The 9,991-nt window shown below is 40.4% G+C and overlaps 1 protein-coding gene across 2 annotated transcripts; it reads right to left on the bottom strand.

The window, feature by feature from the left end:
• Positions 1-323: 323 nt before the first annotated feature.
• On the bottom strand, positions 324-2,396 carry LOC122665303. Of its 2 annotated transcripts, XM_043861418.1 has the most exons (4): positions 2,092-2,396; positions 1,420-2,040; positions 623-1,165; positions 324-435 (listed from the first exon to the last, which is right to left on the bottom strand). In XM_043861418.1, exons 1-4 carry the CDS (start codon positions 2,341-2,343, stop codon positions 334-336), a joined length of 1,518 nt encoding a protein of 505 aa, XP_043717353.1. In that variant the 5' UTR covers positions 2,344-2,396; the 3' UTR covers positions 324-333. The 2 variants fall into 2 exon arrangements, with proteins under 2 accessions (XP_043717353.1, XP_043717352.1); XM_043861417.1 differs by having other exon boundaries at positions 1,420-2,396.
• Positions 2,397-9,991: the final 7,595 nt, after the last annotated feature.

Raw genomic sequence — 9,991 nt, 5'->3', positions numbered from 1 at the left:
ATATATAAAACAAATCTCTTCAAGAAACCTTCTTCTACTCTTCAGTCTTCTCTACAAAATAATTCCTTCACATATCAACAACAACAAAAAAAATCACCCAAGTATTCTTCAAGAATTTTAAGAATACAGGTATGAACAAATAAAGAAACCAAAATAAATCATAGGAAGCCACTTCAACATCACACCATGCCCCTTCTCCTCCTCCGTCCTCCCTCCCTTTCCTCCTTCACCCACGCAATCTTCTTAAGTCCAACTTGGTTTTTTTTTTTTCATAAATCCTCTGTCTTCACTTCTTCTTCTTCTTCTTCTTCTTCTTCTTCTTCTTCGTGCTTTCTATGTTTCAGTAATCTCACCTTCCCTACATACACCCACATCAATCGACACCCTCCTTCTATTCTTCGAAGGCAATATCCTGCAACAGTTCCTCCTCGGTGACTGCCCATACAAAACACGATTTAAAATTTTTAGTTTTTTAAAGCTAAATTCCCATTAAGATATTAGTAAACTCATAATTAGCTTAAACTAATAACCCTGAAGAGGAAGAAGCACTCTCCATCTATCAATGGCAGTCCCCAGTCCCGCAACTGAAAAAATAAAATAAATTTGCAGTAATTTTTTTTACCTTTTCCCAGAGATGTTGATCGGGTCTTTTGTAAACCTGAATCGTATCGACGTCGGAAGGGTCAGGGATCTTCCACTTGCAGGCAGGATGAGGGACATGGTGCGGCACATATTCCGTTACCGTCTGCTGGGAGTCAACATCAAACATGGCCTTCGAGAGGTAGAAGACGAAGGGCTTCTGGCATGGATTGCGGCTGACGGGTTTGGTGTTGAAGGCGTAGGCAGTGTAGTCGGCCCTCCTGTACCAATTGAGGAAGGTTCTGGATGGCATCTCCATCTCCCTTGCTGAGAACTTTCCTCTGGATATCTGGACCGCGAACCCCCACGACACAGACACCGTCCATGTCTTCTTTTTGTCGTAGCAGATGGACTGCTGCATTAGCCCTGCTGAGTCCAGCTTCATCGGCACCGTCAGCCGCTGCAATGCCTCCACTCGAGTCACATTGGGGAAGATGGGTTCCACCACATCAAGGTGATGCAGAGACACTAATGGCGTCACTGGATGTGCTGCTAATAGTCCGAACAAGTTCCCATACACATCGTACTGCATCCATTAACCAATACAGTGAAACCAATTCGTATTAGCATCGTCGTCCCACATGGGTTTTGGGTTAAAACTTAAAAAAATCTAAGAAGTTCTATGCAATTGCAGCCGGTGAAGATGCGAAACCCACAAACAACCAAACCCTTGAAAAAAAGTTAAAAGATGAACAGAGAAAAGCACGAGTGAGGAGAAGAGAAAAGAATATTTCCTCTTTTCGTTTCCCCCTTTTGGAAAAGCAGAGGAGAGAGACAAACCTGATGAAATCCGAGCTCCTTGGTGAGGGGAACACCGAGTTCAGCCATGCAAGCTTGTATCCGATCATCGGAGCCGTACAATGATGGGTACCTTTGTATACAACTATCTTGCATGCTTTCCAGAGCCTTCGCTAATGGGTAACTAATGGCGAAACCTCCCCCGCCGTAAGCCATGGCGTACGAGAAGTAGATGTTCTGCAGATGGCTCTCCGACGAACTTCCTATGTAATAGAACTGATTGTGGTCGTATTTCGACAAAACTGTAAGCAGGTTCTCTGGTATGAACACTGTATCATCGTCACCCATCACGAACCACTTAACATCCTCCATCCCCAATCTCAGTGTCTCCGATACGATCCGCGAGATCCTAATCGCCGACCGGTGACCCTGTTTGTTTTTGTAATCGAATCGCGAAGTGTCACCTGAGATCTTCACAGGTGGAAGCCCTTCGTCCCGGTAGGTTTTTACCGGCTTATCCAACCACACAATCCCTCTCATTTCCTTGGGTCTCCACCAGAGCTTGATGTAGTTCTTCCTCTGCTCCCACAACGTCGCCGAAGCTGCAATGCCAAAGACAATATGCCGGAGTTCAGTTTTGGGGGAGATTGTGGAGTTCTCCAACTGACCGACATACAGAACCGTCTCATTCTGATTCTCCTCTACAGCGGAGACTGTAAGGTTAGACACTAGGGATGAAGTGGACAGATGGTGGTGACGACCCAAAGAATCTTTGCGACAGGGGCATGGAGTGGAGACGAGTTTTAAAGTGTAAACGATATAGGTAACGCAGATGAAGACCATGAGCCAGATCATGAGCTTCGGGAGAGCTCGAGATTGAACGGAGGAAACGACAATGGGGTTAGCAGAGGAGCTCTTCATCTGATCCCAGAGTAACTTCTCTGGATCCTTAGGCGTTCCCTTCATGGCCTTAGTTTTTCTGGGTTTCTTCAGTCAACAAAACGAAAAGGGTGAGAGCAAAAAAAACAAAACCAATCAAATTGAAAGTCCCCCTCAGAAGAAAAAAAGCTTTATCTAATCAATCAGTTCCGTTACTCCAGAAAATTCCATACTTAGATCCCTATCACTCATCAGTAGAGAAGAAGGATACGAAATCTGGAGAATGAATGCGGATTAGAAAGAGGATATGAGAATGTGAAGAAGAAGAAGAAGCACTGCTGACCCTTCAGGTCGCCCTCCCTTCCTCTCAATTTCTAATGAACCAAGGTTTTAATAGCCTAGAAAATCACAAGCCACGTATTTGACATTTGATAAGGAGTGTAAAACCTCTGCAATTGACCAGTTCCACACTTTGAGTTTATCTATTTATCTCACATTCTCACCTTCTTGTTTCTAGTTACGGGAATGCCATGGCCAAAGGATTTCCTGAGCAGTAGAGTAGAGTCTTTCTTCAAAATAGGAGAAAACCCAAAATCTAACAGTAAAGATTACGTATTTAAGATGAACCAGATAATGATTAAGCTAAGCTCGACACTTAATATAATTTGTGTTAAAACACGTTTACTAATTGCAATAGAATTACAGACTAGGTTTTAGTGCTCGGTATCGGGAACGGGTATCGGCAACACACAAAACCAATATGATATCGGCCTGGATAGGTTGTATCGGATAAAATTATCCCTAAATTTTCTCAAAAATAATTTTTTTGACCCTTTTACCCCTTTGTTCGTACCGTGCTATCGATACGGTATCGGTGACTAGCAAAACCGGTATGTATGTGATACCGATACTTAGAACAATGGTCATGATGGTTACAAACTCCACCCTCCATTGGTATCATGGTTTTAATGCATATTAGTATCGGTTATCTGCAAAACCGATAGGATACTAATACGATATTGGCATGAACAAATTTGGGATTGAGCTCCTCTCCAGGGAGCCAAGCACGCTCAGGGTGCATCCAGCTACCTAGTGCAGTTGGTGAGCTGTGGTGCATTTCATGCCCATGCACACTAGGAGGTTTCTAGTTCGAGTCTCCTGACTGTTGCCTTACCGGTCCTATTCCAAAAAAACGAAGATTGTTTTACCCTTATCCGGTATCACTGATACTGTATCAGGATCAGAAATTATCGCGGAATATTGACACCGATGCTTCAAACCAATGCATAAAGGCATAAAGTTGATGTAGCATGCATGCGTGGCATGGAAGCAAATAATATTAGTGTAGCTTCTACATGTGTTTGTGTATACGTTGAGATTAACCTCCGGGAATGTGGAATTACTATAGATGTAGAATGGAGATGGAGTCGTGATACCTGAGATTCCCTTTCAATCTCCTAGATTGGGAAGGAGAAAGGTGTTGTAGGTAGATCACCCTAATCTATTTCTTCCGTCTAAGGTACGTTACTTTAGGTCCCTTAATTTTTGTTTTCATGTTTTTTAAAATAGAAACAAACTACCTAAGGTTGTCTGTTTATCTGTTTAGGTTAAGAAGCATAATCAACCCACCCATTAAGTTATTGGTGTGTGGCTCTAGATTCGAATTTTGGAACTGATTAATTAATATATGGGATGAGTCAGTTTTGGGATTGGTCTCTCAACGGTTTTAGAGAATTGTCCCAATGAGTAGAGGCAGAACGGTTTCATACATAATATTATGGCAGTGAAGTCATTTTTTTATTTTTTTGGGTAAAAGGAAATCTTATCTATTCATTGAAACGTGACCAACACATGGTATTCGAATTATAACTATCGGACAAACATGGAGTGAAAATGAGCCATGGTGTCTTACACGATGAGACCACTGCCCTCCTTGCCATGGGAGTCAATCATGTTGTTAATCTCCCTGAAAATATGATGAAAGGAACAAGAAAAGAAAAGAAAAAGCAAGATATCTAATATCATTCACAATGTTTGCTAAAGAAAATATGATTCAGCTTTTGAACTCTCAAGTCTCAATCCTAACCCTCATCATAAAAACGGTAAAAATATCAATGGATAGTCGAAAAAGCATATTCGATCAGTATTCATATCCATTTAGGAGAACCTGTATTCAACAAATCACTATCTGGAAATTATCCGAATCCATTCGAATATATTCGGATACAATTATGATAATGCCACTATTCGACCGAATGCAATCCGTTTACATCCCTAGATCCAGCTTCTGATGATGAGAGATATAGGATATCACATCCTTCTTGTCCGATTCCACCATCAAATAATCGACTTCGTCCTCAATAGCTTGAAGCATACCTGCCCGAATTGCTATAGCCTCTCCCTGACTGAAATTAATCAAGGGATCTTGTCTGTGAGGTCATTAAGAATCGGATCGATTTAAACCCTTAAAACTACCAAGATCCCTTAATTAATTTCAGTAAAAATAAATTCAAAGTGTCCAATGATGGATAGGACCCTGAGTCATATAGGAGATGGTAACAAGAGTCAAGAAATCTACCCTGAACAGAATTTAGTTCGTCTCTAGGGAGCCCAGCACACCCAGGGTGCATCCAACCATTAGGTTATGCCGCACACATCCCTAAGAATGCGCCGATGAATTTGCCACCACCGTTTATTAGAGTTGGGATGAACTATATAGCTCCTCTTGCTCCTATTTGTTTTAAGGTGGCTCATTATACCTTGAAAAAAATAAAGGCGGAATTTTGTATTTCTATTCTATTTATTTTATATCATCCAAAAAAAACTATATAGACCATCTACAGAGGGCCACGTGGGTGGTTGAACTTTGTCTTTGTCGTCAATAGGACATTCATTCGCAGGCCCATGTAATGGGGTGGGCCTTAGGGCATAGGAGTTGACAAAACCCAACATGAACATAGTTCCGTGTTCGGATTTGTAAAAGGGTTGAAGAAAATTAGAGAAATTGTTCAAAGAAAGGGATAGAAGATTGAAGAAAGAGAGCCCCGGAGAAGAGACCACTGTCTCTGCAACTTTCACCAAGAGAGAGAGAGAGAGAGAGAGAGGATTTAATAGGACTGTCATGGCCTTTTGCCCATGGATGGATAAGTAAACATGTCTATGGCTGAAACCATTTCAATCTTTGCTCTTCCTCCATCTTGTTGTCAATCTTCTTTTTCACGGTTTTACCACATCTTTATTGATGCTTCACTATCTTTGTGGCCTTGTGCTATCGGTATAGAATCCTCCATGCTCGATGACTATGGGCGTTTCTATATGGTGGTTACTAAGCATGCTTTCCCTAGTTCGACAATAGTTGGGGGAGTGATGGCCATGCATTTGGGTCTTAAGACCATTATTGATGATGGACTTCGTCACATTATCATTTATTCAGATTGCCAAGTGTTGATTAAGTGCTATTTACTTGATTTGTCTCTACTTGCAGTTGAAGCCTCCACTATTACGATGGATATTAGGTTTCTTTTACTTCTATTTGATTTTTATTTTTTTTTTGCATTTTCTTATGTATGTAGAGAGGAGAATGCTTATACATATGCTCTTTCTAAATGATATTTGGTAGAGGGTTCTTTGAAAGACAGTGTGGAGCATGGGTGGGAATTCAGTCTTTCACAAGGGGTGGTGCGATCATTTCGTGCCCCTCTATATCTCAGTGCAAGGACCATGCTGCCTTTTAGGATTCTTTTCCAATGATTTTTATGCTAACTTCACTTAGATTTATGGAAGAACTCCTATTCGGAGGATCTCCTTAATATCATTTTTTACCTTTCTAGCCCAATGAGGCTCTACAGATTTCCCCTGCTTCTGAGGTTTGCAATGCTCAAAAAAGAAAACACTAGAGTTACAAGGTGAAAAAAAATTATGACTAAATTCTATTACAATGAAATGAGATTCTTATTCTTGTATTAAACTTAAAAGGAAAAAAAAAAAAAAACTCTGTTTACGTCAACACTCTCATGAGTGTATCTCTCTCCTCCTCATATGAAAAGATACCTCTGCCCCCTTGTTTTGAGGAGGAGAGAGATAAACACATGGGAGTGTTGGCGTCCTCATAACAAAAGGGTTGAGGTGTTTTTTCACATAGAGAGGAGAGAGATAGACTCATGGGAGTGTTAGACAGAGAACTTCTTCTCTAAACTTAAATTCAAATTGATGAACATTTACCTTTCATTAACACTTTTTCCACTATTCCAAGAGTCTCATCTAAACATATGTATAAAAAAATGATGGATAAAGAGATGCGCTCTTCACATTGGGATCGGATCTCTCTACTGCGTGGGCTGCCCCAACGGCCCTGTTGCATAAACATAGGGTTGCGTGCAATGACCATCTTATGTACCCTCATTTAGGGAAGTCGGTCATTATGTGCGGTCCTGTTTCTACGCAGCAAGACCGTTGGGCAGCCCGCGCAGCAGACGATCCAGATCCCTCTTCATTGTGGGTAGATTTTTTTTTTGATACGAAAAACCCCGCAAGCGGGGCAATATATTAGGGCCCAGGGGGCAAAAGGGAAGATACAATATTGAAGAGGTCCTCTGAAAATGAAGATTTCCACAAACCCAAATAAGGGTAGTACAACGCTCATTTAGAGATATTGTGGGCACAAACATTGTCATCTCTACCTATAAAAGAGAAAGAGATAGACTCAAAGCGTGAAGAAAGAAGCCTTAAATCCATCATAATGGTGGAGGTTTCAACAGAAAGGGCGAAGCAAGGGATCCAGTAGACACTTCACAAGAACTTGATAATTGAAATAAAGGATAACTCAACGAAACCCATCATTCGCAGCCGCCAACAACCCTAGACGGATTGTGGGCAGATAGAAACTTGGTTTATTGACTTTATTCACATTTAACCACTTTCAATTGGTCCCGTCGAAAACATCTACTTACCAATTGATGATGTCCTTGGTCCTTACTGTAATCGTCGGGTCCACCTAAATCCTCACCATGGGTCATACCTCCATGTCTGACAAAGTTCACTAATTATAATGACAAGGACATTATTTTTTTGTTTTTAATGAAGACACTCTGTTGTGATAGTTTGTTTTTTTCCCTTCTCCACAAGGTAAAGGTTCACCCCACCATTTTAAGGTTCACAAATCTCAACAGGGTTTTATTAAGTTCCCAAAATACCTTATTGATCCCCTACTACGTGCATTTGAAGCCTCGCAGTTTAGCCAGGGTGTTGGTTAAAGTCAAGACCCTACTACTTGTCATATTTGGTTCGATATTGCTATCACACGTGACATTGAAAGCATGATGATATTATTGAGGAACGTCTTTGTCATGATATTTTTACTTCTCCATCGGAATATAAACAATAATTTTTTATGGACTTTTGAAAATCTTTTTCATATAACTTCCCATTCATAGTGGCTTAGGCTTTGTTTGGGTGCAAGTGGAATTCAAGGGAAGGGAAGGAAAATTTGCATATTTAAAAAAGAAACTTTTGTAATTATTACTCCATATGATTATGTCAGTAACTCCAAATTATACCATATTTGGTTATTAAATTCCATTTTACTTTGTATCTAACTCCCTTTGGTTTAAAAAGTAAAATAAAAATTGCATGTAAAATGTATCATTATTAAATATGATAAAAAATTTAAGTAGTTTATACAATCACATCACATGGGATAATGATTAAAAAAATTTCTATTTTAGGTTTGAAACTTTTCACTTCCCTTCCCTTTAATTTTCTTTACAACCAAACATAGCCTTAAGAAAAACTCTCAATTTTTTCACTTAGGAAGAAGATGTAACACGTATAATGGGATCGTTCAATTAATCTACAATAAACACAATGAGTTTACCATTTCTGATGCTGATCATCCTCAATCTTAAAAAACCATGCATGCAGTGTAAGTTTTCAAGAGAGAGGTCTCCCCATGCCTTAGGGGAAATCTTCCATGCCATACCAATGATGGCACGGATAATAGTATCATCCACATGAAGTCCACATAACCAAGAAAGGAGAAAGAAAATAAAAAAAAAAAAAAACTTTGTGAAAGGCGTATGGTAAATTAATTTTATCAATTTTTTTTTTTCCTTTCCAATTACCAATATTAGATTAGGAGAGAGATTTTCTGGTGACAAGGGTGTGATGAGAGTTGAAGGGAATTTCGGAAACTTTGTAAGGGGGGTGGGGGGGGGGGGGGGGAGTCGTTATCCTCTCCTGTTACAGCATAGTGTTGTAGCACATCATGCAGTGCTGTAACGCATCGTGCGGTATTGCAGAGGCCATGTGGCACAGCGGGCCCCACATGATGCACATGGCCTTTGTAGCCACCGCACGATGCGTTAGAGCACCGTGTTGTAATAGGAGAGGATACAAATTGGGGGAGGTGAGGGGAGTTTTAATGCTGATACCGAGAATAATACCAATATATATCAGCTGATACGGGCCATATTGGACGATTTTGCCCTCATTTAAGAAAAAAAACACATTTTGAACCATTTTGCCTTCAGTACGAACGATACACCGCTATTGTATCGATCAGGTATCGGTATTAAATATACACATCTAATACTATATATACCAGAAAGTTTTTGCCATTAAATTATATCCAACCTATTCTAAGCTGTATCTTTTCCTACCCTTAATTTTACTAATTATGCTGCATGCTCTGCTCTTGAGAGCCTTAAAAGATGATTCTAACGGTATTTCTACTTCAATCGATGTCAGTGAGGGCATGAGGGGAAGACAAGATACTCTTCCCTTTCTCTTTTCTCTGTTTTCTACTGTTAGGTGATGATAAATTTCTTTTTCGCATTATGGAAACCTTTTAGTGAGAGGGATTAGGCCCACCCATTCCTATTCAAATTATGCTTCCAAATTCCAATGTCAAACCTGTCTTCATCATATAAATTACTTTGCCTTATGGGCTTTTTGTTGGTCCTTCCTGATCTGATCCAACAAACTCATTCCCCATTTTCCTTTGCCATTCTTATCAATCAACTAGATACATCCATTCCTATCTCTGATTAGTAATTCCAGTATTTATGGGTGTCGAATGCTAGCCCGTATTAGGAGGCCCATCCGGGCCCAACTGATTAAAGCTTGACATCGGACTAACTGTCCAATGCCGGGCCTGGCCTGATTAAGAAAAGGGTCAGTAACGGTATTTGTTTGTAGCCCAACGGGCATTCGAATGGCACCATTTACAGACAATTACCAGACCATTTTATAGCCGATCTGCCATTTAAGCTCATTTAGGTTGATTATAACCCATTTAATGATCGTTTTAAGGTTCGTTTATAGCTTGACTGTAGCCCAATTAGTCAATTAGCCCATTTAAAGCCCGATTTGTAGTCCGATCATGGACTGAATAGAAGCATGTCTATGCACCCTACAATTATCAAGCTTAAAGGCAAATTATGGCTGGGCCGGCCATGCCCAAGTGCTCAACCTTAACCAGCCCGGCCTAAACTCGAGCCTAGATTTCCCAACCCTAATAAGCCCATGGGCTGAAGAGCGCATCCCAAACCGGACGCTCGTCGTCGAATCCTTTACATTCATCTGCGAAAGCTGGAAGCCTCCACGTCTACTTTTTGAGACAAAAACTGAAAAAAAGTGGAAAAACCCTTGCTCATGGAGGTTTATGAAGAGAGGTTTATGGTTCCAGTTTCCTCTGGAAGTCGCTTGTTTACCTTCTTTCATCTGCAAATAATGACTT

Source organism: Telopea speciosissima, chromosome 6, assembly GCF_018873765.1.
Source record: "Telopea speciosissima isolate NSW1024214 ecotype Mountain lineage chromosome 6, Tspe_v1, whole genome shotgun sequence".
NCBI classification, from domain to species: domain Eukaryota; kingdom Viridiplantae; phylum Streptophyta; class Magnoliopsida; order Proteales; family Proteaceae; genus Telopea; species Telopea speciosissima.
The sequence above is the reverse complement of the archived record's forward strand: the minus strand, read 5'-3'. Positions and strand labels throughout refer to the sequence as shown.